The 25,766-nt window shown below is 41.9% G+C and overlaps 1 protein-coding gene across 21 annotated transcripts in view; it reads right to left on the bottom strand.

Annotated features, from left to right (window-relative positions):
* Window positions 1-25,766, bottom strand: part of KIF1B (kinesin family member 1B) — an 82,486-nt gene that overhangs the window by 8,459 nt on the left and 48,261 nt on the right. For 7 of the 21 annotated variants that reach the window (XM_042032203.1, XM_042032206.1, XM_042032209.1 and 4 more), the window contains 23 exons: window positions 24,473-24,566; window positions 23,560-23,708; window positions 23,144-23,322; window positions 22,010-22,147; window positions 21,054-21,302; window positions 15,927-16,045; window positions 14,165-14,250; window positions 13,889-14,018; window positions 13,411-13,570; window positions 12,715-12,805; window positions 12,047-12,165; window positions 11,472-11,527; window positions 10,740-10,940; window positions 8,757-8,865; window positions 8,062-8,128; window positions 7,271-7,355; window positions 6,903-7,008; window positions 5,688-5,714; window positions 2,812-2,926; window positions 2,141-2,274; window positions 1,581-1,642; window positions 740-885; window positions 240-479 (listed from right to left, as the gene is read on the bottom strand). In XM_042032203.1, the coding sequence (XP_041888137.1) occupies window positions 240-479; window positions 740-885; window positions 1,581-1,642; window positions 2,141-2,274; window positions 2,812-2,926; window positions 5,688-5,714; window positions 6,903-7,008; window positions 7,271-7,355; window positions 8,062-8,128; window positions 8,757-8,865; window positions 10,740-10,940; window positions 11,472-11,527; window positions 12,047-12,165; window positions 12,715-12,805; window positions 13,411-13,570; window positions 13,889-14,018; window positions 14,165-14,250; window positions 15,927-16,045; window positions 21,054-21,302; window positions 22,010-22,147; window positions 23,144-23,322; window positions 23,560-23,708; window positions 24,473-24,566 (2,862 nt within the window). The remainder of the gene's footprint in view (window positions 1-239; window positions 480-739; window positions 886-1,580; window positions 1,643-2,140; window positions 2,275-2,811; window positions 2,927-5,687; window positions 5,715-6,902; window positions 7,009-7,270; window positions 7,356-8,061; window positions 8,129-8,756; window positions 8,866-10,739; window positions 10,941-11,471; window positions 11,528-12,046; window positions 12,166-12,714; window positions 12,806-13,410; window positions 13,571-13,888; window positions 14,019-14,164; window positions 14,251-15,926; window positions 16,046-21,053; window positions 21,303-22,009; window positions 22,148-23,143; window positions 23,323-23,559; window positions 23,709-24,472; window positions 24,567-25,766) is intronic. The other 14 variants (XM_042032213.1, XM_042032215.1, XM_042032218.1 and 11 more) reach the window with 6 other exon arrangements.

The raw sequence follows: 25,766 nt of genomic DNA, 5'->3' as shown, positions 1-25,766 counted from the left end.
TTAGAAAGTTTTTATTGAACCACTAACACAGGGGAATGAGATACAGCCACAGCCCAAACCTACCCAGCAGCACTGGCTGGTGAGAGTGGCTTATCTCACTAACCAAGATGTTAAAATGAAACTCTCACAATACTGGATATTCACCAAGCTATCTGAGAAGCTCGTCATAGGGGATTATTGACCTGTAATCCCCCCTCTGGCACCCCAGCTGTCAGCAGGATGGTTGCCCCATGCCATACCTTGGTGGCCAGCTCCTTCTCCCGATCCACCAGGCTCTCGATGTCCGCGGAGTCGTAGCCGCTGCTCTCGCTGGGCGTCACCGCGCTCTCAAAGGTCGTGGTGGAAATCTGAGAGGAAATGCTGGTGGAGGTGCTGAGGGTTCCACTGCTCAGACTGGGAGACAACGAGTCACTCAGGGACTTGGGGATGCTGTCACCAAGCTTCTCACGAAGCAGAAGGAAATGTCGGGTTTTTTCCACCTAGTAAGAAAAGGAATCAGTATCATCTGCTCCAGGAAGGTGCCTATTTTACAGACACTGAATTCTTAGGAATCCTTTACTATTCATACCAGTAATTTTCCCCAGGGAAGGGAGTTCACAGTGGCACTGGAAATTGAATTTGCCTTTGTTGAGTACACTGAGATTCTGAGCTGAAGTCTCTACTCAGCAGCCAGACACACATTTTGTATCTTCTCTCTGGGAGAATTTATTTAAACCTTGACTTTGATCTCTTTACTCACCTCATGCAGCAGCTCCAGTTTCTCCAGTTCCCACTGATGCTCTAGAATGAGGCTGTCACCCCTGGGCCTCCAACCTGCCAGGTTCTCTTCTCCCCTCACATATGCCACAGAAGTATCCAGGACTTTCCTCCTCCTCCTCTGCATTCCTGAGCAGTAAAAAACAACACGAGATGTGTTAAAGCCATAACCAGAGGGGTGTCACTAAGAAACAATCAGCAATTTGCAAAGAACCAGCACTTCTGCTGTTTGGCTGGAAATACACAACACAAGGATTTCATTAACTGCAAATACACAACCAAAGATACTTGATTTAGTCCAGATTTCTTACTTCATTCAGATATTTTCTATTGAGCAAGATATAATCCAACTCCTGTTCAGTCTAATTCAACACAAGAACTTCAGTTTTTACATCTTAGAAGAAAAATACACAGATACACCATGAACTACATTCTTTCCAAGTGGTGAAGCTTGCATCAGAAATCAGCAACATCTTCAAAACACAAGAAAAAGCTCTACTGCTGCAAAACCCAGTCTCAACTGTTAGTTATGAGCCACAGATGATGCCCCTAAGTCTAAGACTCAGGTACATGTGCTCAGTGTCCTGAGTTACCCATGTCAGAAAACGTTGAGTTTCCCATGAATTCTTGTTCACCAATGGTAAACACAGACCTGAGTCTAAAGTAAAAGCCTGAGTAAGTGTTTTATGGAATAGCAACATTCCATTGTTCCTATGAAACACAGGAACTGCTTCTGATCAGGACAGAGATGTTTACTCCATTCTGCCTGAGAAATTTTCTGCAGTATTTCATATTTATCAGTGGAACACCCAGTCACTGCTTACCTGGACTTCCTGTGTCTGCCATTTTGCACAAACTCAGTTCATAGATCCCAGTTACTCGATTGCTGTTCACAGGAAAGCAGACGAAACAAAAACACACTATTTATTATCTTCAGAAATAAAGTGCTTCAGTTTTAGCTCAGTGCTTCCCAAGCACTATACTTAAGTATAGTTTTTAGTTAAAACTAGATCTCAATTCTACTCTTGCACAGAACAGCCAGGACAGACTGCAAGATCCCCAAAAATGGCATTTCCCCATGTTCCCCCCCACCCTGCCCTGGACTTGGAGAGCTGGTGCTGCAGTAAATTCCAGCTCAGGATCAAGGGCATCTATGTGCAAGCTTGAAAAAAGGATCCCTCTTCCCAACTCTCAGTCTGGAAAAGAAGTCAGTAAAGAGAGAAACCATCGGAGTTTCACTGAAATAAATCAAGAAAGAACATTCAAAACCAGACTGAGTAGGTAGAGTTCCAAGGAAAAAATATAGAAAACTAAACTACATCCTCGTAGAGAAAACACAAATACTGACCAAAAACATCAACACCAAAATTCTAACTGAGCTTACGAGTCTGGAGATTTGGAGTAGCCGCTGCCGAAGAGGTTGCGCAGGGACCGCGGTGGGGAGATCTTGGCATCTCGGGAGTAAAACACCATACAAACATCCTTTGTGATAACAGCAGGCTGGATGCAGTGGTCAAGCTAAGAGGAACAGCAGCAATGAATGAATGAACGGCTGCAGCCAACTGTGCCAAGTTACACTCCTGCCCTTAGTGGGACAGCTTCTGAAATTTGTTCCTGTTTGGTTCTTTGGTGAAGGGTTTTCATATGTGTATCTCTGAAAGAGAGCTGTCAAATTTCTTGATGCATCTGATGAGTGAAATAATTTTACTACACAAAACAACAGTGTCTTGCACACAAAGCCAAGAGCTAAGCCACTGTTTGTAACACCAGTACTTACACAGCAATGTTCACTGATTTCAGTGGATTTTCAGATACAAAGATAGATAAAGCAAGGCTCAGAAAGATAAGATCACCAGTTTCTCTTGTGCTGCAAGGCAATAATACCTTGACATCAAGAGGTTAAGTGTGAGTACATTTTTTCCACCCTGTTCTCAGAAAATGAATAAATACTTTTACTGGCTTCAGGATTCAAATAATTTTGAATCTATTTCTCTTGGGTACACTCTGTCCTGCCTCCAATAGTTTAGAGCCAGAAGGAAAGCACTGGTGTCTCACCTCCAGGTAAGCAGAAAGGGTCATGTAGATCTTCTCTCCATATGGTGTCACTCGATTGAGGAGGAGGGAGTTGTGCAAGGAACTATCCCAAACTGCCTCAAACCGGTAGAAAGTTCTGGAAAAAAGTACAGTAAAAGCTCAATAGTAAGAGTTCCTCTGCAGCCTTCTCATCACTCAGTGTTTACAGCATCTCTTCCCTGACATCATCCTCCAGTGACGTGGATAACAAATACCTGAAGCAAAAACCTTCTCTTTATTTCCAAGATCACTTACTTCTACCTCAAACAGTGTGGCATAAGAGACCATTGCCTGTTATGAAAAAGACTCATCTAAAAGAGAAAAGAGGGAATGCAGAAAACAAAAGCTGTCATTAGCACTACAGGGAAGTCAGCACTAAACAACTGTTTCTAAACAGAGAAAATTAATTTCTATCGCTTCAGCTGCAGTTCAGCCCAGCTAGACCTTAAAAGTACATGGGAAGATTCTTTTTTATAAGCAACACTCATTCTACACCGTATTTTAGGACTAACATATAGCAACAGAAGAGATCCCTCTAAGTACTAGTCCTATAAAACCAGCAGCTTCTGACAGCTAATCAGGACAATTCTTAGGTAGGGTTAAGTCCTATATTCAAGTATAAATATTTCTTTCTCTGTCCTATTTGCTTCAAGTGAAAACTTGGAGATCTAACAGAAACTTCTGTAAGACATTTCTTCAGTCTGGTACAAGGAAAGAGAGGAGCTAAAAGCTTCCACAGGTCTACCCCAGCAATCCAGAAGGTTCAACCAGAAAGTGAGAGACAGCATCACACACAGCACAGCTAAATCACCACATCTAAAGGCATCATTACACTCTCCCCTCTCTAGCAGGGGCTTGGGAAACGAGCTTTCTCCTTTCTCACAGGCAGCGACTGATTGCAGGAAGGTCCCTTTGGAAAGAAGACCTGTGCCCCTATTCAGGAACTCAGCACACCTTTCCACACTGGTAACAGAAACAGAAGGTATTAATTCTTCATCACCTCTATATAATTTCCCTCCCAAATCCCCTTGCTACTTTTTATCCCATTTTGAGTCCAAATGATGTGGTACTAAAAGCAAGAAAGTGCTTCATGTATATTATTTTTTTAAAATAAGTTACATCTCTGAAGAATTTCTGTCCTAATTCCCAACTCGGAAAAATAGAAGATGAAACTAAAGACAAAGGATAAACAGCAGGGTGGGGGTAGAAGAAATAACAAAATACAAAGCAAAGCAAAAAGAAACATGAAACAGCCTAAGAGCAGAAATGTCAGAAACAAAGAGTTCAATTTCAAATAGAGCTCCCAAGAATCCCCTTTTTCTGATATCAATTACACAATTCCAAGCTAATACATAAAGGCACCATGACCAGCAGTCAAGTGAGAACACTGCTAGATACTGTTTGCATCTGAAGAACCATATTTAGGAAACTACTTCTAAATAAGTTGTTTCTATTAAAAATACAGAGAAACATAATCTAAAGGCCAAGTAATTGGTAGCTTTAAAAACACTGTGAAGCACTGTAAAGTACTAATCCTCCCTTGAGTTAGATTAGGCAAAGAGCACAGCTGTCCTCTAAGCCTTTACACATCTGCATTGAGTCCTTACGTTTTAAACTTTCATCATGATTTAGTTACAGCAGCAAGCAATTTTTTGCTTGCAAAACTTTTAGCAAATTCCAGATCTACTCTCAGGGTGGAAGAGGAAGTAAAACCTGTCTGTTCACAGATGAGAAAACCACTGTATGTAGCCTCGGCATCAGCTCTGAACCATTTGCCAAACAAGATTTCTCCTCATGGAGAGAGAACACAAGTGTAAATGTTCCTCAGTGCAGAAATACTACCACCCTCTTCAGTAAAATCATGTTTGGACAAACACCAAGATGAAGTCAAGCACAGCTTTGAGGCAGTTATTTTAGTGGATCTTTTCTAGCCAGGAAGGTAAATATACACAGCTTTGCCTGTCCAAACCAGAACTTGCTACAGTAGTTAACAGAGGGAGACAAAAACCAGAAGTGTGAGAACTCCTTTCAGCACAGCCAACAGCACATGGAGGAAAAGGGAGCTTGGAACACACAAAGCATGGAACACAGGAGAGACAGGTTAAATGTGTAGTTAAAACTGATTCTTAAGTGGATCTTAGCATTAGTGAAAGGTGGTGAACTGGGAGCACTGAAGACTCTGTCTTCTCTTTTCCAGAGGCAGAGCACAGAAAACAGAGTGCAAAGTGCCCCAGACTGTGCAGCCAATGTGCCTGGCTGTGATCCCACTGGGACGGTGAAACAGGAATCCAGCCTGAGCAGCTACTGCACATCTGGCTCCTCTGCCAGCTGGTAAACCAAGGAGTGCAACCATAGGGTTAAATTTCAGACGCAAATCCAGCCCCAGAACAGTGGCTGAATAGCAGTCACATGGCAGCCACTGCTATTTGATCAGTGCAATTCAAGTAACCTCATCATTCAGACCCTTGGCTTGGTACTTCAAACAAGCAGCATTACAGAGTCAGAGACAGTGAGAAATTCCAAATTTAGTTCTTTGATACAGAACAAGGGAAGAAAATAGCAAGGACTACAAAAAGGGTCTATATTTGATGGCACATTAAGAGAATCAGAAAGACTGCACAAAGGAAATTCTCCTACTCTCACATGTGAAGGAAAGTTCACCTTCACAAGTCCCCCACTGAACTGTACCTGAATAACCCTCTGACACAAAGGAAGAGGAGGACTACTTCTGGAAGAGCTAAGAGGTGTGCTAACAGAATTCAGTAAAAGCTAAGAGGGAAGTGGCAGCAATACAAATGGGACATAAAGCATTCTATTTTCAAGAATCTTTATGTACAAAGGAAGCAAACAAAAAATACCTAGGCATATCCTTATCAAGAAAGAGCCTGTAAAAACATAGAAAGAGCTTCAGTTAGTGCAGCCAAAAGCAGAACAGAAAAGCAACAGCTAAGAGGAACAGAACAAGTGGACTTAAAAAACAAAACAAAGTGAAAAACCCCACAGAAAGCAGCAAACAAGTCTGCAGACAACAAGCAAACATAAGACATATCCTTTACCAGGGCCTCAATCGCATTCCACCACGCACTCATCCCACAACTTAAACCTTGGCATTTTGGGACGAGATGGCCAACAGCTTCATCACACTCATCCTTCACCCAAGCTGCCCACCTTATAGGAAACTACAGAGATATAGAGGAATTTATTGGAACAGAACAGAAAGCACAGAGCTTTCCAACAGCAAATCCAGTAGTATCAGACAGGAAACCAGCAACAGTCTCCCTATTTTCCAGTTGTATTTATCCATTAATTCAAACACACTGAAATACACACTTCTCAACGGAAGATAATAACTGCCAATCCCTCTGTCCCTGCCTGCCTTTACAGACACCAGGTGGCAGAGAGGCATCCCATAGGCAGGAACAGCACCTCAAATCTACCTTTAATGCCACAGGTGTTTCAAAGCCCAGGCCTCTAACAGAGAAGGAAGAATTCCAGTGCTTGGAAGGATCCCACCTCCAGCATTCAGCAGGTGCAGCAGAGATGGACTCAAACCTTCCTCCCCTCTGGAAACAGCCGTTCAGAGCCCCATTCCAGGGATACTCCTGCTTTGCACCAGCTGAACAGAGCCAGAGAGCAGTTAAGTGACTGCTGTCAGAGCAGGGAGAGGCTGTGCCCAGTGCCCTCCTCTGCCTCTGCCTCGTTGCACTTGGTTGCAGACACTGAAGCAGAACCATGTGGAGTCTGAGCTTTATAGCAATGAGGGACATACAGAGCCACAATCCCCTCAGCCAGGGGCCCTGCTCCTGCCAGACTGCAGGGACATGGAGCTGGACTCAACTTGTCATACCTCTCCATAAATCCACAAATTATGAAGTTGAATTTACAAAGTGTGGCTCCAGCTTAAATTGTCACATGCTCGCTTCAGGAATAATATGCACACATCTATAAATGTATCTCCCAAAATTGTCCTTGTACTTCAGTGCTGTATTCTAGCACCAAACCTTGATGTCAGTTTAAAAGTGCAGTCAAACAAATTTCAGATTCCTGCTGGAGTGCTCACTTCCTTCACTTACCTGTTGGAGCTGTGAGAGGACTTCAGGTATTTTGCAGAGATAATATTCAAAGACAGAATGGCATCCACAGCAGCTTCATCTACCTCTGCTTTATTTCTTATACGCCCTGAAAAGGGGAGGAGGAGGAATCAATTAAAATTCAAACTGCAACACAAAAGGAATTTGTTTTCCCAAATATCATTTCAGACAACATGATTAACAAGCAGCTCTAAGCGGAAGTTGCAAAATTTAAGTTTTTCCTCTGGATCTTTTTCAAAATCCTCCTCTCACAGGCAATGCTCATAAAAATGACAGAATCTGATACAAAGAGAAATTACCAGCAATAGTTTTTCTTCCTTACAGAGCAAGATGCAAAACCATTTACTCACCAACCACCAGCTCTCGCACATCTTTCCAGTGCAGCTCACTGCCCTTCTCATGGATAATGGTGACTGTGATTCTCCGCTGGATTCCCTGGTGGAGTTCAGAAACAAAACACTGGTGAAGTATTCACACATGGTCTATTTTGCACTTATACCACAAAAGTGAAGTAAATAATACCATTTAAACAAGCCTGTAACTGAACAAGCACCTCTTTGTTTCAGGGCCCTAACATTCACTTCCAAGGGATGTTATATTCTCATATGCAAAAGAAATGAAATGCTTTCCCCTCCTCACTCCACAAAGGCAGAGTAGGAAAACTATAACTTTAAACCTATATACCATATTTAACTAGGATCATCTTTATAATCTAGCTAAAGACAAATTATTATTAAGGACTATAAGAGGCATTTAAGATGCACTGAGATATGGCCACTTCATAGATTATGTGTCATAACCACAAGCAGTGAGAGAGAGCAAATGGAAGTTGAGTCTACACAATCTTTCTGTATCCTTAGAGATGCTGGAGAACACTGAAGGCACGAATTCCTGCTTTTTAAAAGGCTTTCATCTTTTGTGAGTGGGATGCCCACTGATAAGCAACAGGAACAGCAATATCCTGGCAGCCAAGCAATCTCCTCGTAGCCCAAAGCTAACAGACCAAGCACAGACTGAGAGATTCTGACCCTAGTGCTGTCACTGCATAGCTGTGTGGGAAAGGAGATGCAAACCCCAGTCAGCAGCATCCCCTCCCTCCCTGCAGAGATAACACTTGCTGTTCCACAGCTTTCTTCAGTACCTGGTGAAGCAGAAAGGTCCCCTGGCAGGGCAGGCCCCCGGTGTGATCCACAATAGCAGGGATGTACCTGTGTGAGACAGTGAATCAACAGGCAGGAAAGATGTGCCAGCACAGCAGCTTCTGCTGCCAGCAGGTTCCTCTCCTTGTAGCAGCTGAAGACATAAGAGTGTGTCCTTCTACCTACTCTCCCAACAGGCTCCTTCTGGCACTACGGGATCAGTGAAACATGGAAGTGTCACACACTGTACTTGCAGTACTAATGGAAAACTCTGTGGAACTCACTTCTCAATATAACCCCTAAAAACCTGTCAGGGGAAAACCTTCTTTGTAGCAGAGATGAACACAAACCAGGGTCTGCTATGTGACTTCTGGAGCATAAAGTCTCCAGTGTCCCAAAGAATCCAAACTCATGGCCTACACAAGGGAAGTTTTCCCGGTGCCTGCTCAGCCTCTGTGCCTGGAATTTCACAGTGGAAAGACCCCTCCAAGTGTGAAAGAATGCCATTCATCACTTTGGTCCTTTCCAATGGGGACAACTATTGCCAGCAGATTTGACACCCCATCACTACAAACCAGCCAGCCCCCACACATGACGACTGCTAAACATCAACCTGGTCTGAACAGAACACAGGGAAAAAACCCCCAAAAATCGCATAAACCGCTGTTCTTGAAACACATATTAATAGAGGACTTACTCTCCTGTTGGCTCCAGTTCACTGATCTCAAACCACACAAGGAGGTCGTATTTGCTCACACTGTGGCCCAAACTGGGCTTGCTCACAGTATTCAGCTTTGTAGCTGGCACTTAAAGAAAGAAAAAAAAGAAAGAAGAAAAAAAGAGTGGTTTACAAAGACTGAACAAGTAAAGCTTCCTCAGGGCTCACAGGAACATGCCATTTCAGAGATCCTACATATTCTATGTACGTAGGCAGACCACAGCTTTTACCATGAAAATGATGTTGCTTACAGCAATCATTATTTCTGTAAGAGTTGTTTTTTAAATCTAGGTTACTAGAATTAAAAAAAAAAAAAAATTGAAAGTTAAATAATGAAACAAAAGTGTATCCAAAGAGTCTGGAAAAATACACAGTCCCTCTAGATCCACAGAGAAGAAGTTTCCTCAAATGTGCATCAGTTGCTTTATGGCTTAACAGTTTGTGATTTAGAATTGCTGAGGTCTGTTCATCTGCAGCATTACTCACCCATAAAGTACATTTCACCTTCCCCACAGAAGAGGAAAAGAACTAAAAACTTCGGTCTTCACTTCCTCATTTTACAAACTGCCAGACTTCTGCACCACTTGGTTAAGATACTGTGTATTTAAAAAGGCAGAACAAGACTTATTCCAGAGCCTTAATCCTGCCAAAGTATGTTTCTGGGCTCCTTATCTCTTGGTATTAGTGATTATTACCAGCCAGATCCTCTCTGATTCCTTTCACACAAATGTAGTTAAGAAAAAAAAAAGAGACTGCTTAAATTCTAGAAATACCCTGATACTCCCTCACACATCATACGTTTTCGTTATCATTACATGCCTTCTCTCATCTCTTCACTCATTACATTTTTGTAAATGGGAACATTTTAAAAGCTTAGTTCTGTATACTCTGACTGGGACTTTTGTAACTCTGCAACTGATTTTCCTTTTTTTTTCTCCTTCTACATACTAACCCCACTGCTTTTATTAAGCCAAATAATTATTCCCCCTTCACCTCTCAAGCCCCAGTCTTCCTTGCTCAGGTGTTCTTTAGGTTCTCCCACCTTCACACCTCTGTGTATCCTTCAGCTTCCACCATGACTTAATTTCCCATGCACTGGAAGGACATAACAGCCCCCAGTTAAAACGGGTCCTTACAAGTGTGCCTAAATGTTCTCTTTTGAGTTCTGTTTCTTTTCTAGGTAAAATAGCAGCTGCCTCAGAGTGACAGATTTTACAGCAATCAGTTATTCACAGCACAGCTCCATCCTGTGAGGTAGCAAGCTTGAGGCTTTACCTTCCCATACATTACTCAGGGTAGTAACTCTCTTACCCCCAGTCACCTCATGCAGTTGCACATGAACTCACTACAGCCAGAGGAACATCAAACACACAAGTAACTCAAGTTTACTGCTAAGCAGAGAGACTCAAAAGCACCAGAAGAGAAAAACAACAGAAAGACACATTTAACTAAACATGAAAGTTTGGTTCTAGTCGTTCTCACAGACTTGCTCTGGTACAATTAATAACAAGCATGACTTTTTTTTGAGTTAAATAAAACAGAATACAAATGGAAGTGAGGAATAGCACTGTTAGTGGCAGAAAAGGAAGATGAGTGAAAAGGAAACCTGTATAGAACACAGCAGAATGTTTCCTCTATACCTGCCTGTGTTTTCATATGCATTTCTCCTCCCAGTATCCCAAAACTACGCAGAACACAGAAAAAATCAGAGGTCCTGGAAGTTTCAGGGAACAGATGCAGTGACACACAAAAACCTCTGACTCCCAGCACACTGGAATCTACAGACTGTCTCTGTGGTTCTCTCTAAAAGAGCCCTAAATTTAAGCACAGCATCATCCTTCCATGGCCACAAGCATGGCAGCTTCTACTCCTAAGAATACTACATGACGAAGGAAAAAGGAATTTTGAAGCACATTTTGGAACTACTTCTACATCTATCACAGACCAGGTGTGGCTACTAACCATCTCTTTTAGGAGCCCTCTCACTCTGACAACTGGGAACAGGCAGAAAGAGAAAAGGTGGCAGCTGGTCAGCTCCATCCTGGAAAGCAGCCACAGCAGAGGAGGCAAGCACGTTGGCATGCTCGGAGAGCGTGTTCAGCACATGCACGTTTACATAGCCAGACATAAGGTACCTAATCAACTCAATCTTCCTTTCATGGTCTGCAGGGGGAATGGAACACACACAAAAAAAGGATGGTAGAAACATGCAGGTGAGATGGAGAAGATGGAGGAAATTAAAGGTGAAATGGAAAAAAAAAAATCACAAAAGAGTTCAGCATGCATTATTCCAATTAAGCAAAGAAAACCAAGGATCATTGCAACAAGACTAACTCACTAAAAGAGAATGTGAGAGAGCAAAAAGATAAAGCAATTAATGAATAAGCAAATTTCCAGTCAAGTGCTCAGTAAGTACAGGAAGAGCCATAGCCAGATCTCATGGAGTATGGTCAACACCTCAGGAATGGCATTGTACCCTCTAATGAACCAAGCAGCACTTCCTGCAGAGGAGGTTGAAAGAAATAAAAATAAAGCACATAAAGAGGGCAGAGAGCCAGCAAAGACAGATTCAGTGCCCCTTGTACCACTCACTCCATTTACATTTCTTGGTGTCCTGGATACCTCAGGAATATGCTACAACCTCCATTTTTAGTAGCAGACCTGTGATGTACAGAGTTAGAGAGCTGTTCTCACCTGGCTTTGACAGTGGCATAGGGGGAGGAAAGAATCTTCGAGAAGGCTGTGGAGGGCTACAGAGAAATGAAGAGTTATCAGTACAGAGGCAGTTAAACATAAGAAATATACACAAGTGCACACACGTGCACCTTTGTATACACACCTATTTTTGCCTCTAAAAGTATCTTCACAATTCTATGAAGACAGGTAAATATCACCTGTCAGGAAAACAAGGGGGCTCAGCACACTTCTCAGACTAACCTCCGCTCTTTTGCTATTCTAACTTAATCCTAGGAGCACTGTTGAGGTTTTCCCAGAGCTCACAGATCACTGCTGGAGCTTCCAGTATTCCCAGTGCAGTGCTCCAATCGCCAAGGTGTTTGCAGGGTGGACTGGCAGAACAGCCTCCCATGTTTGAGACAGCAGAACAATTCCATCAGTCACTACACTGGGTAAACACACCTCGGCCAGCACTTTTACCTCCATCAGGAATTCTGCTTGTGAGGGTGGGGTGTACAAGTTCAGGAGTACAAAAAACTGCATAACCTGAGCATGATCCCCAAGTGCCTTTATGCCAGGCTAGTGACCAATACCTGTTGAGATCCTGTCCTTGCAGGTGGAGAGGATGCTGCTGATAATGTCCAAAGACTTCAAAGACAATAGGCTTTGTTTTGATGTACTCCACAAATGATTCTGTCACTTCCACAGCAATCTATTTCAAAAGTGAGGAAAGAAAATGAGACATTCAAAAAAGGAAATCTCTTTTAGGAGTCTGTATTTTTCATATCACTTAGTGTCAGTCACAATAAAAGCAACTGCATTCCCTTTTGGTTTAGGCATTAGTTCTACTCTCTGATAAAAGAGAAAATTAAAGCCTCAGTATCAGGCATTTCAAGTAGAAGAAGAGGAGGCTGCATGTAACCAAAGGATTACACAGTTCATAAAAATAGATATATCCAGTTCATCTGAGATCATGAGCACCGCTATTCACACATATATTTTATTTCCTGAATTCTAGACTGTTTTCATTGAACATCCTGGAAAGGAAACACAGAATTCAATGGCAGGAAGTAGAGGTGAAAGAGAAGAGTTAAATTTGCCACAAAGAATCATTCTGTGTTTTGCTTTGTGGTGGGGATTGCATCGTTCACCTGATCACTCCTATTACTGTCTATTCTTAAGAATTCCCCTGGCCCTGAAGGACACACACAACTCCCAGTGCTGATACAGGCAGTTACTGCTCATGGAAAGCTTTACTTACATTCTGAACATGGTAAAACCCAAGGGGAGTCCCTCGGCCATTGTTTTTGAGAGGTTCTGTTGAGAAAGCTTCATCATGTCGATGTAAAAAGCTTAAAAAAAAAAAAAATAGAAATCAGCCACCACAGGATGGTTTAATGAAGACTGCTGTGCTCTGAATCCAACCCTCAAAAGAAATCCTAAAGCCCTAAAAGAAGTGTATTCTGCTGGAACTTTAGAAGCAGTTGAGTGACATCCTAAAGCCAGGAATACCATAGTCTTGTGGGACCATAATTCCTGTACTTGTTTGATGTCTTTATTATTCCTTTTTATTCTCTTCCTTAAGGACCCAAGCCTAAGACCACCTTCACTTGAGAAGTACTGATTTCCTCAAAGGTCATGCAGCTTTCATTCTAACAGGCATATGTACAATCTAGTATTGAATTTTTCACATTTAAAGCTTAAAACCTTAAGATATCTATAAACTAGTAACTTATGAGTCCACTTTGATTCCTAATTCCTTTCTGCAAAACTTTGTTCCTTAACACCTGCTTAAGGGAAAGTGCGCACCAGGAACTCCAGTAAGTGATAAGGTGTTTTTCTCTGCTGTACAACACCTCCACCCATTCAAAAAGTTCTCAGAGTTCCACTGCCCACTATTCTTTGCTCTTTCTGTCAAACCATTAATTACCTAATGCAAGTAAAAACAAATTCTTACTTGAACTGGCAGAAAATATCTGCATATTCGGGCAGAATGCCACTGGCCTGGAGCACTGTCACCCGGAAGGTAAACACACTGCCCAGCTTCAGGTGATCACCAATTTCCTCAGTGAATCCTTCCATAGTCATCTTTCCATCCAAAGTGGCTGACTTCAAGTCTTAGAGAGAAAAAATACATCCCACATGAAATCATTTTTTCCTCCTCTCTTTTAAAATATTTCTTCAGGAGACAGTGTAGTCCCATCACACATTTTTTTTCCCTTTTAAACCCAAAAGATCCAAATACCTGGAAACAGTTTTTCAGCACAGTTCTTCAAATGATTAAGTCCAGGATCTCTCATATTCAACCCATTGCTAATACCTCTCCCCTAACTATCACATTCTTGAAGGACACCCAGAACTCCTTTCTATAACTGACTGAAAGTGCCCCAAATTTCCCAGAAGTTCTCCAAAACTACCACGTATTTCTTGCTTACCCAGCTCATTCATTCTGTTGATCTCCTCTGGAGGAGTGGTAACCTCTGAATTCTGTCCTTGCCCTTCCACAATTCTTAATTCCTCCAGTGACAGTCCAGACCGAGTCATCGCAACTGAAGAAAAATCACTCTGAAAAATTAAATGAAGTGGCTTGTAATAGACTCCTGCACTTTCTGGGTTTGCCATCCCCTTCTTTCCCTACAACACGTGTTCTTTATGTAGAAGCACAAGCTGCTACACTCAAAGATACCTAACTCAATTTTAGGAATTCTTACCTTATCAAAATACTCATTGTCAAATGAAATTTTAGCTGTTCCAGACTGTCGAATACCAGATCCATAATCTGGGGCTTCTTCATCAGCTAAAAAAAAACAGGGAAAAAAGAAGAGAGATAAATAAATGATGGGGAGGAGAAGGGAGGCCCCGCAGAGTTATCCAAATGGAAATTTTCATTATAATGGAAACCAAAATGGAAAGCAGAAGAGTCATCCAGTTACAAGTTGGAGTAAGTGCTGGGAAAGATCATGTCAGAAACCTATCCATCAGGAACTCAAGTGGGGGAAAACAAGTCAAGCTGTGAAGTTTCATTCTGAATATACTTAACCGTAGAGAATTTTGAATGCAAACCAACTTTAGGACTAATTTTCATTATTTATTTACTTCTGATGATTATACCGAGGTAAACTAACACCTAAAATTCTGTAGCCATGACCTCAGCAGTAACACTAACAAAGCTCCACCAGGACATGCTGGAAGTCTGAAAGGTGGATCTGTCCATACACTCTACTCATTTCACCTCCTCCTCTTCACAGAGAGCAACAGCAACACGGCCTGGTTAAATGCCAGGGGTTTTTTTCACAGTAAGTGCATGCTCACAGGAGAAATCCCAAGATTCAGAATGTGCTCCAAAGCTTTGCTTAGGGATCAAATAATGCCATGGCCCTTTTTCAAGAGATGTCCCCCATTCAATTTCTATTAGCCATGGTGTATTCTGTTCATTTGGATGGATAAAAAAAGTATTTATTTGGAAATATTCAGTCAATGCTAAGGAGACCAAACCAAACTAGACTTTTGTAAACATTAAACCAGATTTTAATTCACTTGCTTTAATGCCTGCCAGAGTGAGTCTTACACATCTTCAGAGTCTGAGTTTCATTATATGTTCCCATGGAGAGTGAAGCTTCCAGGGTTACCCTACCTAAACAAGCAAGAACTGCTGGCAGCTGGCCACTGCTGGAAAATGCAAATTATGGGAAGGATCCGTGCTCCCAACCAGCACGGATAAGGCATGGCACTACCAACAGCCCACCTCACACTGAGCAAGTCTAAAACATCAGCGACTGAGCAGTGAACTGCAGCTAACTCTGGCACACACACAATGCCAGTTCAGCACTGGATGAGGCCATTACCACCCCATATATCTACTCTTCTGAAAAGAATTCCTGGTGATTAAACACTGTGTTAAAGCAGCTTCTAAGTCTCCACATTTTTAGTGAGGCAATGAAGGGGGAAACTGCTGCTGATTTCTGTTTATACCATGCTGAAAACCATCAGTGCAGGAACTTCTTCACATGCTCTTGCCAGACCACTGAGGAGCACATTTCTGAGCATTATTTAAAGGGATAGTTTGAGCACAGCTAAAACTTGCTACATTTAACTTTGATGCAGGTCACCACAATTATCCAACCATGTACCCTTCTCCATTATTTATACTGGGTGCCAGAAAGAAAAAGCTTTGCTTTAGTTCTAGTTCTCAGACTTACTGACAGTAGTTAAAACTGCCACTGTCCTAAAAAGCAGTGTTGCATTAGTTGTCAGGTATAAACTTCAGTGGTCAACATCATCATAATTTTAAAATCTTTTGATCAGTAGCATTATTTCAAGACTTATTCATGCTCGGCCCATATGGTGAAATAATGAATGACATCATTTCAATAGCAACAGAGAGCAAGTGTTCTTTGCAACATGAAAGTTATTCAGGTTCGAGTATCAGGAGAATGGCTTGATTGGTAAGCCTGGTTTCCGAAGGTCTCTCACCTGCTATGGCCTGCACAGCCACGCGCAGGAAGCCCCGCACTTCTCCCTTCTCGCTGACAACAGCCACCCTGTGGATCAAGGGCACTGGGTACAGCAGGTTGCTCAGGTACACGAATGCTCTGGTGACAGGGAGGAGAGAAACACAGCCAGCATTAGGAATCGTGTGCCAAACCCAACCGCAGTGTCTGCTCGGCTCCTGGGACAGTCAGATCTCAGACACTCCATCTCTCAGACCTGCAAGAGGTCCTGGATCCATCCTGCCCACACAGGGCTCTGGGCAAGCCAAGTGCAGCCACCAAATGCTCTCAGTCAGAGCTTACTGGGACCCAGGGCTTACATGAATGAGTCACAGACACAGGAAGGACACCGTTTAAGAGGATGGCTGTATGGAAGGGAACTGGAGATGCACTACAGTTGTGAATGGAGCTGTTAGCAAGCTGGTAGAATCTATTAGGGAACTACTGATTATAAACAATGAGGTAGTTGGAAGGGATAAATTAAAAAGGAATTGAGCTACTGTGCTCACACAGCCTCAAATTTTTACTGAACATATAAAACCACTCTTAAAAACAGATTGACTGAATGTTTTCTCTCTTCTATATTCCTTTGATAACACTGTGTGCAGAATAATCAAGAAGCCCACAATAAACCAAAAGTCATCACTTAGGTTTCTTGGAAGATTCACTGAATATACAGATAGTGGAAGACTGACAGTCTCCACAGGTAAATCTCTTTAGGAGCATTTTATTTATTTCTTCGAAAAAACAAAACAAATAAGACATGACATCACTACTCTAGAGCAACCACTTAGAAATTACAGTTTACAAAAGGAAAAGCAGCATTTAGGCCCCGCACGGGATGATCCTGCCACACACTAACTTTTAAAGTTATATACAAGCAGGGTCTGTTTTGGAGCAGTAAGGTAACCAATTTAATTGTATAGATTTTAATTAAAAGTCAGAGTAAAGTTATTAAGTTATTTTATGTTTCTGCAATGAATTGCAGTAGTTTTTAAAGCATCACACTTCAGTGGAATTAGCTTGAGCAAAACTTTAAATGTTGAAAAGCTCAAGAAGTCAGCTAAAGAACAGCTCTCAGCAAGGGGAAAATATGGAAGGTTTTATTTATTGAGTGAGCTGTTTCAGAAGAGTACTGAGATGCACAGAACTTTAACCAATAGTTTTACCAGTCATTAACTTTAAAGTTTCTAATGATTTAATTTTAATAAATTTATGCACATTAAATTATACTAAACAATAGTAATTTGTTTAACTAATTTCCTCCTTACAGTTCTTTTTATTAGTCTTTAGTACTATGTACAATTAATTCCTGTAATTTATCACTGTTGTTGTTTAACATTCCTAGGGCAAGTCCTGCATGACAAAAGGGAAGTGTTGCTCCTTGGGTTCACATGCCCATTCCAAGGATGAATGAATTCTTTTGAAATGACAAGGAAGTCAAACATGTGTCAGTCATGAACCAAAGACACAAAAATAATGCTAGTAAAATAAAAGTTGTGACACAATGCAATGGAGAAGAGGATGATTAATATGGCTATAAAAAAGGAAAACAAAAAAATAAAGAAAACCATACAACAACAACAAAAAAACCAACTGCAACATAACACTTCACTAAGATTAGGATTTAATTCCTTTTCAGTCTGCTTCAAAGTGAGGTAAGCACTGATAAAGCAGGGGAAGGGAGAAGAGACTAAATTTAAAGTAACAAAATTAGAAGTTTAATTTTATTTTTTCCCTCTAACATTTTCATTTTTGGCTTTGAAGTTTCAGGTGATGCTCATCTGAGAAAACAGCATCCAACCATACAAGAAAACAGTCCCTGAAACTGGAATTGTTCACTTGGACTGGATCAGGGATGGAGTTCAGGAAGGTACATGGTTCTGTGCTCAGCACGGAAAACACACCCAGTTTGAAAAGCACATTTCAAGCCAGGGAGAACGGACATTTCCCAACAGAACAGAAGCCAAAGAGCCTTGCTTTGATGTGCACGGTAGGAGTCTCACTAACTGACAGGCATTGCAGAAGCCTTCCCCCTTCAAAGCCAAACTAATGGAGAGTGAAAGCATCACCTGCATGAAAAATAAAAATATATGTTTATTTGCAGGGCAAGAGTTCTGAAGCTGCTGCTCAACATGTGACAGCCAAAGCATCCAGCTGGATTAACCACTACCACTAATACCATCCCAAGGAAAAAAACGTGTTTCTCTTCTTCCTTAATTTGCTTCCATCCAGTCACCTTCTTCACCAGAATCATTTTAACTTAGAGAAAGCAAAGCACATAATGCAAAAGTTTTGAGCTTCCTGCTTGCTGATGAAAATGCTGCAACTTCTGTAGAGTGGAGAGCAACCGCACATGTGCTGCACCAAAACAGAGCTGGGTTATGCAGCAACACTGCTGCCAGTGCCATTCCATCTGCTTCATCGTGAGACAGTGCCAGGTCAGGAGTGGATGAAATCTTAAGGTTATCCTCCTCCTCTTCCCACATCCGTGAGGACTCCCACTCCCCAAACAGCCCCTAAGTGTCCCCCTGCACTTAGTCCAGCAGACTGAAAGAGGGGAGCTGGATTAGCAGAAAGATTGGTGAGGTAAAATGGCATACTCACAACAAAACTAGAAATTAAATTTAACAAACACAAATTTTTAAAAAACTAAAACAAAACCAACAGAACTCAGAATGATGGCAGATATTTTTAAAGTAAACACATTAGGATTTAAATAAAATAGCCCATAGTTCTCTCCCACCTCCCTTAAAAACAAAGCAAATGCTTGATATGTCACACCATTAAACAGAATCAGCCTTAAAGAAACCCAGCATGCCAGAAGAGATGGCTAAAGGGACCAGCTCTTTTTTCTTTTCTTTAAGAGTTACAAATAAAAGACAGTCATAGCACAGAGAGAGAAAAGAAAATAACTGTGATGGCCAGGGAGTTGGATAACTACATGATCCATTTCTCCTCCTCCTCTCCTTCATGACCTGCACTTGTTATTGCTGACAACCCCCCCAAAAATACTAAAAATTGTTTTATTTGTCCTTCACATTCTATAGCACATTAACCAGCACACAGTTGGAAGTGATAAGGAATTTTGGTTTTGTTATAAACTGAAAGCTACCTTGTGCTCAAGACAGTACCTATGCAGATGGACATACCCCTGGTTCTTGTAATTCACTGTTCAAAAGCAGAATTCTCACACTGGAAGACACAGAGGACTCAAAATAGTTCCTACTCAGTGGTGCTGGACATTCTAACAGCTTCTGCTGACAGAATGGGCACAACAGAAGAACAGGAATAGAAACAATAGAAACGAACAACTGAGAAAAAGTCACTCAGCTCTCTAGCCTCATAATAGGAACTAGGTTTCATTCCTCAACAGTCACAGCTCTGTACATGCAGCTCACACCATTCAGGCCAGTGCCCAAAGTGCTGCAGCTTCACATGTCCATTCACAGAGACAGAGCTCAGAATTCTCCACAAAACAGGGAATGGGAAGCAAGCTGTGCGACTGCCAGGAAGCACAAGTGTTTTCATTACACACTGTATCTGCTCAGCTTGTGCTGTGCTTCCTGAGGCGTTTGTGAGTGAGGATGAATAGCTCAGCTCTTTCCCAAGCTCAGGGGGAACGGCGCTCCAGGGGCCCCAGCTGCGGCTGCCAGCGCCAGCACACGGAGCAGCCCTGCGCTCCAAGGAGCTGACAGCCAGCCCAAAGCAGCACAGATGGCTTTCCCAAACTGCCTCCCCACCCGCATCAGATAATCAGATTTGGTAAAACATGTTATCAGGCACTGCACATAAGGGCACAAATTCAGAGGTCACAGAGGACTAATGCAATTTCTTGCAGCTTTAGTAATTTTTTATCAAAAACTGGATCAAGGAAGTTCCAAGTTTCACTACAGACAAAGCCTGAGGTTAGACAAACACACTACACTGAACTCAAAGCTTGAAAAAAACGGCAAACTCAATCCCTCCTTTTCATAAATAATGCAAACAAGTGTCCTGCATTTGATGAAACTGCATAAAGATCCCACCATCCTGACCATGAAGTCTTTCCTGCTTACACTCACAGAGAAGGATACAGCCAAGCTCTGGTCCCTTGTCCTTTGTTCCTCCCTTCTGCTGGCCACAGAGCCTTTTTTTTGTACCATGGCTGTGGCAAGCACCTCCCTGCCTTAACGAGGACGTTGGCTTACAGGGTAAGCAAGGAAGCACAAAAGCATATCTGGGGGAGTGGGAAGCAGCAGAGAGAGGAGCCAAGCCACTAAATAAAAATGGTTTTGTTTCTTGTAATGAGAAACATGTTTTAGCAAGACTATTAATGAAGAAACAGTGCAAAGAACTACATTTCTTTAATGTAACTTGCTGTCCTTAAGGGTCTACACCACAGACTGAGGTCTGATAATGCCCTAATGCTTTCTATTCTGGAAAACTCAATAATACTCTAAAATACATCAAGCAAACTTGTTTCAGAAATTCAAGCACAGTGCCTGGGGAAAGTGCTGATAAACATAGCCAGGGAATTTCACAGTTGATGACCTTTCACTGTGTAATGCTGGCTACAGAGAGTCAAGCATAATCTGAGAAGCCAAATCACCTCAGAGATTACTCTTTTCCTCATCCGGAAGGAACCATTCTTCTTTCTCCTCATGCCATCTTTTCATATGCAGAAGATGTTAAATTTTCAAAAAAAAAGAGATCTCTGGGTTTGGACTGAAGGTCTTTCCACCATAGTCAGATTCTCTTCCACGGAAGAAAATGACACACTACAATTCTATCTTAGCGACCCTGCAACGGCTAAATAGGGAATTCTATAAATAATGTTTAAATACTGTACACAAACCCCCGTTCATTCCAAGTTGTGACAGTTATCTAAAGATAGATTTACTCACACTGTCACATCTAAGGGTTATTTTCTCAATTATTACTTAGGTCTTCATGGCCCCAGACACAGGAATTTAAAACAACGTTGAACTACACTCATTCTCTGGCAATGCCAATTTATGGACACGGATATTTTGGCTAGACTGACCATCTGTGTAGCACGAGGCAAAGCCATTGCAGTCTGCAGCAAGAGCTGGTCCCTTTTGGCCATTCTCAGAGTAACCTCACCAACCTTCCCACTAAAATGAACCAAGGGGATCGGTCGTAAAACGGGTCGCGCCCATCATTGAAGAGGTCTGATCCCTCCTCAGTTCCAACGTCGGAGCCAGTGTCATCCACAAAGGCCTCATCATCAAAGTCCTCCATCTCATCCTGCTGCTCATCAGCCAGTTCAGTGATGTCGGAGTCGGCCGTGGAGAAAGTGGGGGAGGGCGTGCGATCGGCCAGGCGCTCGTTCACGCAGCCATGGAATATGGGGGAGCTGCACATCAGTGAACGGACACCGATTAACAGGGTCAGCGCACACACGAACCTTCATTTAACACTTCTTTGTTGCCATCAGCACAGAGACCACCTGAACAACGAGCAAAGGCTTCAAACCACCTGGACTGCAATGAAATGTGAGGGAAGGGATTGCCAACAAAGTCAGGGGAAAGTGTGTCCTTGAACAGAGCAGGAACCAAATGAAAGAGGAATAGAAACATGGCTGAGCATAAGGATCTTGAGAGCACATCCATTTAACAGAGCTACAGTTCTTATTTCCAACACAGCAGTTCTGCAAATAAAAATATTGTAAAGGTGTGGCTGACAGCAGGAAATATTAAAGAATCCCATCAGACACTTCCCTAGGATATGACCAAACTATTTGAACCACACATATGAGAGACTCTGGACCACTTTTCCAGTGTTCTTTATATTCTCACAGCTCTGCTCCAGTGACTTTAGATAGAACTTAGCTGCTTATATTATTTTAAAATAAATTTATAACTCACTAAAGGTTCACTCAAAGCAGATTCTACTAGTTGACACCTGAGCTGGTAATATTCTAAAGAGCATTTTCTACTCTTAACTGTATTTAAAATCCCTGAAAGACAAAACACAGCTGACACAGAGGCAACATGGTTTATTCAACCATTCCACGTTCAGCCAGAGCTGCAAATGAAGCAGCAGGGAGGTGCTGTCCCGTACCTTCCCACGAGCTTGAACCAGTGGAAGCGGTCGTAGAAGGGGTCACTGCCTGTCAGGGTGCTCTCGGGCTCCTCCTGGGTGCCGGAGGCCACTTCCCCAGCGCGGTCGTACATCTCACGCATCAGCTCCAGCCTCTGCCTGCGCAGGAGAAAGCAGCAGGAACAATCTTAAGAGAGAGTGAATAAAAAAGGCAGAACACAAAGTGATGCGTTCACCTCCCTGGCTTCACCTGGACCAAATTACACCCAGGAACAGAGGAGGCTGTACCCTAAATTTGGCACTTCACTAATTCCCCAAAATGTTAGAGATTCTGGGAAAAACTTGGTTGGCTAAGCCCTCTGAGCACAAGGCAAGGTCACTGCAGAAGCTTACATAAATCTTAGATTTCAATTCAGCTTCTAAATATTCTTCTTTCACATCTAATTCTGGCAGATTTTTTGCTTCTTTTTTTACATCAGACTATGCTGCTGAGTAATTTCAGCAGTTCTTTGCTCCACTCCAGAAATGTTGGCATTTTGATTCAAAAGTAAACCGATTCCATTACAAACCTTAATTATTCATTTATTTTATTGAAGAAAACAAGTGTTTCACACTGCGAGATCCTTTGTCTGGAAGCTATTAGTAGGAAAAAAGTCCTTCTGTCAGTATTACAAAATGGGGAAAAGAAATGTCATTTACATGTGATGAAAGTAATTCAGATTGCAGTCAGAACTTGTGAGAGAATTTGTGTAGCTTCCATGGAAATAGAATCTCCTTTATTTAAGCTTTTTATTATAAATTATGTCCTATACTGCCAGGTTATATAAAGCAAGTGGCAAGGAAATTATTACAGTGAAAGGACTGAAAAAAGCAGTAATGCAGAGAGATGAGCTATGATGAGTCTTACTAGATTCAAAAGATATAGTCTAACCTCGAATTACAAAAATTAAATGTGAAGGTGAGATGAGAACCTGAAGAAAAGTGCACTCGCTCAAAGAATCTGGAAAGCTGGTATTTAGAACATCCCACACTGTCTAGAAAGTTCGGGAGGACACAGAGAAAAAACAAACACAGATAAGGAACAGCAAGGGAGGAAATTTTTCAGTAAAGTTCCTTGGACACAGGGGATTTTATTCTCTAATACTGTTTACATACTTGAGTTTTTCTAAGGACCAGTAATGTGTTGCTCCGTTCTTCAGATCCTGCACTTCCACAGCCACCACTGTGCGGGGGAAAGGCCGGCAGTCCCGGCTCTTCTCCGGCTCCGCGGGCAAAAGCTCCGGAGGCAGTGGGGAGTACAGGGTGTCCGTGAGCAGGACAAACTGGAACTGCACCTGCATGGAAAACAGACATTACTTTGGTCCTGAGAAGCCAGATGTTGGCATGGGATGTTCACTCAGACAGAAGTCCGAATCAAAGACCCACAATCTTCTGAATCCTTTTACAGCCCAAATTAATAAGCAAGAGACATACAACTTTAAAGACTAAAGTAACTGAGAGCATTTGCAGCAGGATTATACAATCAAAACTGATGGGTCAGAAAATTCAAAAGCAGCTCTGCATGTCCCTACCTTTTTCTTTAACTCTACACTGATTGCATTGGCTTCTTTCAGATATACTGCATTTCCCCAGAGCTGGTCCCTCAGTGAAGTGAACTGGTGGAATTTCCACTTCCTGAAAGCCCACTGGGCGAGTTCGTATTCATGGCGTGTCCAGGGCACTGGGAAGAGCAAAGAAACAGAGAAATAAAGCAATGTGGCTTCTTCTCAAAACCATCACATGCAGTATCCAATATTCGTGCTGACTGTGCCATCAAGTTCGCAACACATTTTCTGGAAGAACAGAAAACAAAATCCTACACTTACATTATTTGCTGTCAAAAAACTGGACTCAAACTTCCTCAACATTAGCAGTGGAGATTAATGATCATGTAAAGGAGATTTGGAATAGAGGAAACAAATTCTTTTCTACTCCTATTATTTTCAGTTATTTGGCAACTATTAAAGCCAAATGCTGAAAGAGTGGAATGAGAGCAAGTATAACGGGAATAATAAATTATCTACTGTCCAGAAATGGAGTTACACAGACATGTCACAGCACTCTAAGAATTCCTATCAAGGAGGAAAGAGAAACTTCAAAATCAAAACAAGGAAACAAAGGCAACAGTGCTATTTTAAGACATCTGAGCTCTGTTAGTGCCAGGAAGAGAGAGATTCCTTCAAATTCAAGGCCACCAAATTAAAGCTTGGGATAAAACTAATCTAGTTTGTGCATCAGTTGTATTTGGAGACATGTATCTACTGTTCATGTGGAATGTATTCTATAAATGGGTATTTGAAATCTCGATGCTTAGAGGATTACAGATCAAGAACTTACAGTGTTTTGCAGCTTTCCAAAGCGAGTTTTCTATCTGTTACAAGGGATGGTACAGCAGCTGTTCTTTAGGCTTGGCTATATCGAAATTACTTTTAGCTTCAAACTCACCTTCTTCCTCCTCCTCCTCCTCCTCTGTTGTTTCAGCTGCCAAGGACCGTGTCTCTACCTGCTTCTGGAGGGCCTGTAGTTTACTCTCATAGTCCTGTGGGGAGAGAGGAGACACTGTGTAGGAGGACAGACAGGAGCCAGGAGGAAGCTGAGAGAGACCAACAGCTCAGATGGAGTGACAGACACAGATCAAATCCACACAGACACTTCCAGGAGTGCTCACAGGTCACTCACACACCAACATCTGCTTTAGTGCAATCTCCCCTTGAAAACAGAAGACAGAGGCCAATACAATTAAGACAGAAGAGGTGGTTTCCAAAATCACCAGATTTACATGCTCACAGTGTCTTGAAGAGGGAAAGGTTTAGGATGTTCTTTTGGTGGGGTTTTTGCTAAAGACAGGAAGAAGGGGATTTTATTTGGAAGCTGCTTGCTGCTTTCAGAGAGGTAGGAAAGAGGCAGAAATAGAGAAAAATGCAAAAATAATTTTGAAATGGGAGGATTATTCACCTTCATTTTCTCAAACAGAAGGATTAACAGCACCACTGAATTGCCCTTTTATACAAAAAAAAAATTCATTTCAGATATTAGTGGGGGGAAGCACTTTGTTTTCAATTAGATTTTTCCCTTGGCATGTAAGTACCACTCTCTCACGTGTATTTAATACATCAGGAGATTAAATACCACCACTGCCCTGGCAGAGAAGTCTGTGCAGTGGCTTCCCCACGAGGAACACTTCAGCAATAGCTTCTGGTACAAGAGCATTTTGTTCCTGTTCAGCCTTATCATGCCTTGAAATAAATGCTACTAAAACCTAATGAGCCTTTTATTATTTGCTGGTAAAACAGATACAAATGAGAACAGACTCTGTGACAGTGTTCTTGGTCTGAAAGCCTATCCCACTAGTGTATTTTATTTTTTTTAAGATAAACCTTTGGCATATATTATACAAATTAAACTGGTTTCTCAAGATTTTTATACAAGAGTTACAACAACAATTCACTAAGAGTGTTGCTGAGCTCTTAAGGAGAATTCTTGAAGCCTCTCATCTTGTATTCCAACCTTCTCTCTTCCACAGTTCCAAATCCTCCAAACTCCAATGCCCAGTTTGCAACAATACGTTCTTAAGTCCAAGAGCTACAGGATAAAAGCTTCACATTTTCCTCCCATCCCACTCAAGCATCCCACCTAAAGAGCTGCTTCACTTGGTTTTGTACACTTAACCACAACGTGATCGTGTCAAATTTAAATCAGCTTCGGTCAGAAAGGCTTTAGACTCTATTCGGAAAGGAAA

Source organism: Corvus kubaryi, unplaced genomic scaffold (assembly GCF_017639235.1).
Source record: "Corvus kubaryi isolate FWS band 111438036 unplaced genomic scaffold, C.kubaryi_AGA036_p1.0 37352, whole genome shotgun sequence".
Lineage (NCBI taxonomy): Eukaryota > Metazoa > Chordata > Aves > Passeriformes > Corvidae > Corvus > Corvus kubaryi.
This window is presented reverse-complemented; position numbering and strand designations above follow the sequence as displayed.